This window comes from Asparagus officinalis, chromosome 8, assembly GCF_001876935.1.
Source record: "Asparagus officinalis chromosome 8, Aspof.V1, whole genome shotgun sequence".
NCBI classification, from domain to species: domain Eukaryota; kingdom Viridiplantae; phylum Streptophyta; class Magnoliopsida; order Asparagales; family Asparagaceae; genus Asparagus; species Asparagus officinalis.
This window is the reverse complement of record NC_033801.1, coordinates 98686293-98690359: the sequence shown is the minus strand read 5'-3', so window position 1 is coordinate 98690359 and position 4067 is coordinate 98686293. Positions and strand designations below refer to the sequence as shown.

Sequence of the window (4067 nt, the reverse complement as noted above, 5' to 3'; positions counted from 1 at the left end):
TTTCCACTACAACAAAATTTATAAATTATGATACATTTTTTTATCTTCACACGAAATACTTTTGTGTCACACGAATAGAGCGTAACACATACCAAAAGTGTGGTTAGTGCATGTATGAGGAACGTCTTTCTATACATGTGAGAATGTATCATAAAACTCAGGACACATATATATGTCGAACGTGGTGACATATACAAGCGTCACAAAACTCGTGACACATATATGCGTCCAGAGTGGTGACACATAATTGTGTCTAGACCACAAAGACTATAAAAAGTATCATCATTCAATATTATTACTTTCCAGGAGGTCACCCATGCATCTTAGAATTACTCTCACCAAAGCACACTAAATTATAGAGTTTGTTTTAGCTTATGCACTATTATAAGTGTTTAATCATTATTATAATTAAAATATAAAATTTAGCATTGAAACCCGTTAATAGATCTTCTCTCAATCCAAGTCGGACTATTAGCATTTTTCAATTATATTTAATTGTAGATCTAATGGCACAAATATGTGTTTGTGATTTGCTACACTACTTTTCATTTGTATCACTATTGTTTAATTTTTTACAAAAAAATAACACTTTTATATGTGTCATAAAATAAAGTGAGGGCACATACAACTTTTGTTGTAGCGTGGCTTCTCTAACTTTTGAAAGTGGATCTATTTTTTTAACAGATTAAGCTTGTCGCATTGGGTACGTGAGAGGTAACCACTAACCATTCCACTCAAGAAAAAGCATGACAACCTCAAAATATAGGTTTAGTAGAAGAAGCATAAAGCAGAGTGAAGCTCATACCGAATAAACGGCAGTAAGGAGATTCATATCCCAACCAATCGACCAAACCTCCATATTCTTCCCTTCCACCACCAACGTTACTGCACTGCTCAACGCTGCACCCATCGCACATATCAATGTCGTTAAGGTCAGCTCTGCAGGGTACGACTCCAGAGTATTTGCCTGCGTACATCAACAAACGTTACTACTGTGATCATGCTGATTTCATAGCGCATTAAAATACAACATACTATATCTCATAGATTATTACTTGAACAATGTAGAAAGCAGCCCAAAAGGTACAGCTACAGATTAGAAGAATCGTCCCCAGGAGCCAGTTTCCTCCATTACTCACTCCAGAGTTGCTGTCATGAGCTCTGCCCTTAGACCATACAAATTCTATGACGGGTCCGTTGTATAGTATCATGAGTATTGCACCAGCTACAGTCACAAGTGTACCGATAACCTTTGCTTGGCTTCGTATTTGTTTGATATTCACTTTCTCCATCCTGGTAATGGTGGTGAAAATTTTAGTGGAAGAAGAAGGATAAGATGAGAAAAGTTCTTTTCAATGTGGGATTATTACCTGAGAATGACTGCCATCACAAAAGTGATTGAAGGGATTATGTTGATTAGAATGGCTGCGAAGCCTGCAGAGGTATATTTAGATCCTACGTAGCAGAAGTTTTGGTCGAGCACAGGCCTAATAGAAAGAAAGTTTATCTATTTAGTGGAATATCAGAAAAAAAAAATCAGGTATGAGGATAGATTAGTACTTACTCAAGCAAACCCAAGGCAACTATCTTGAGAAAGACGCGAAATGTCAACTTTGGTCGCCCTTTCCTGCAAAATATTAAAAAAATGAATAAGGATGTGACAGGCTGAATATGAAGAATAATAAACTTATAATAGCTACTTCTGGCTTTTTTATCCTTTTGTCTCAATTCTGCCTTTGTTATTATCCTCTGGCTAAAGAGACATCATGGATATTCAGTAGATGGTCTTGTTTACAGAGGAAAATATTGGAGATCAGAAAATGAAATAAACCTGTTCAAAGAATTGACTTTCAATCATAAACATCAATATTACAATAATGAAATGGCCTTTTGGAAAAAGGACTAAGCCTGAGTATATGATTCTACAAAAAAATTATTTAGGAAGAAAAAAATATAGAGCGATATCTGAAGAGATGCGTCTGAAGTAGAAATTTGTGCAAGGGATGAATCTTTTCAAACCAAATATCGTAGTAAATCCGTTAAAAATAGTAAAGAAAATCTGAGATAATGATTGAATTGGATAATTATATTAATTACTTTTGAATGAAATGAATATAATAGCCCTATCAAATATGCATGACCATGCGTATGACAGTGGAGCGAGACCTTTCAAACCACAAAGCAAAAGGAGCCATAACTGCAGCTGCAATTGCATTTCGATACACGACCAACACATAATGGTTCATCCCCTGCTTCAGTGAAGCCACGGCAATTGTATACATGCCTGCAAACCCAAACTGCAAAAGTACCATGAGAATGAAAGGCTTAGCCTTGTTAATCATTTCACTCATCGACATCTCTTTCAATCTCAATAATCTTTCGTAATAGACCTATGAGTTGCTTAAATTAGCTTAAAGAACTCGACGAGATCTTCCAAAGCGCAGATGCATCTTTATATAGGCAATAATCATACTGCCTTTTTTTCGTGAAAATGAGTGCTCTTTCTATCACCCGATAGGGTTTCTTAATGTAGCACTAGTGAGTTGCGTATTAAATCCCTAATGCTCGTTGGGTTGTTGCAAATGGGCTAAGGGCTTAGTGCATGATGACACATATTAATTGGTGGAGCATTTCCTTATCAGGCGGCTTTTGTTGAATGTGCGCTTTTGTTAGGAAGCCATTGCTTGTTTCATAGTTCATGCATAGATTGTAGGCGAAAAGGCAGGGACATAATTATTTTAGAGAGTGCAAGGTCTAAGCATTTCCACGATTTTCCGCAAATTAGACCCGAATTTTCCTATTTTATATGAGAAGATATTGGGTACAGGTCGTCATTTCATATGGTAAAATGAGCTACACGTAGTAGAAGTGGCGGGGTTCACATTATTGGAGGTCACTAAGACCTCGTTGATTTGTGAGAGTGAGAGTGGCTCTGATGTCACTAGTTGAGTTTAGAAGAGTGATGAACTTTAAAAAATATTTTATTATTATTTATTTACTAGTATAACCCTCAATATTCTTTCTAATACAAACACTCTCTCTACTTCAAATTACTACACTATTTTGCAAATACTCGCTATTTATTATTATTTTTTATTTCACTCTTTGTTTTTCTCTTGCTACAAGGATGAAATCCACCGAATATGCTTGGGGGTTATTTATAGTCTTGGTTTTGTGGTTGGTAACTACTGTAGCTGGGTAGGTGGTTACCGTTGAAATGATGGCTGAGATAGGTAGTTGTTGACTTAAATACTCCCCCCTCAGAAGCGACTTCTCTATCCACAGGTCCAAACAGACTTTGAAATTCTGTTAACTTTGAATAACTCAATGGTTTGGTGAATATTGTTGGCCTTCTTGTTTTGATGATGTTTAACAAACAATTTATTACTAATGTTGTTTGTCTAGTGTTTGTGCATTCCTATGTTTTGTAGACAAACAACGTCGTTGGAGGATGGATGGAATAGAGCTTCAACGATCATATCCAATGGAGGTTGGCGGAATATCGGTGAAGCCTTGCTATTCAAAGTTCAAGATCCAAGTTAAAGCTTCATCCGCAAGATTACCAAGATAGAGCTTCGTTGAAGATCAAGATTGCTTGGGTAATGTAGTTTTAGATTTTATATTATGTGTGTTATATACTCTAAGCTCAATTATCTATACACACACATTTATTATTGGTTTCTTCGTATATATATATATATAGTCATATATATATATATAAGTTTTGGTTTCTATGCATATATATAGTTATATATATACATACATATGTTTTGAGTTTTTATGGTTATATATATGAAATTCTATATTTCATATTGCATAGAATATGCAAATTTATGAAAATATTGTATTTCTAGATTATAGACTTCATAACAACATGTTATAACTCTTATCAAGTCTATACAATCATTTCATAAGGTTTCAAAATGTTGTTTAAGTCAAAATATCAAAATATCAATTTTCAGGTTTTCATGTTTTTGGACTATTTTGTAAAATGATGATATTTTTCATTTGGGAAGTCCTTTTTCGAAACCAGTCATTATAGCATGTTTATTATCATGTCTACAATC

General features: G+C 34.7%; 1 protein-coding gene across 1 annotated transcript in view; it reads right to left on the bottom strand.

The window, feature by feature from the left end:
• LOC109823030 (WAT1-related protein At1g21890-like) overlaps window positions 1–2439 on the bottom strand; it is a 3445-nt gene extending 1006 nt beyond the window's left edge. Inside the window, exons 1-5 of the mRNA XM_020389347.1 lie at window positions 2167–2439; window positions 1565–1627; window positions 1371–1487; window positions 1056–1293; window positions 806–967 (exon numbers count right to left, since the gene is read on the bottom strand). Coding sequence (XP_020244936.1) covers window positions 806–967; window positions 1056–1293; window positions 1371–1487; window positions 1565–1627; window positions 2167–2357 — 771 coding nt within the window. The 5' untranslated portion in view covers window positions 2358–2439. The remainder of the gene's footprint in view (window positions 1–805; window positions 968–1055; window positions 1294–1370; window positions 1488–1564; window positions 1628–2166) is intronic.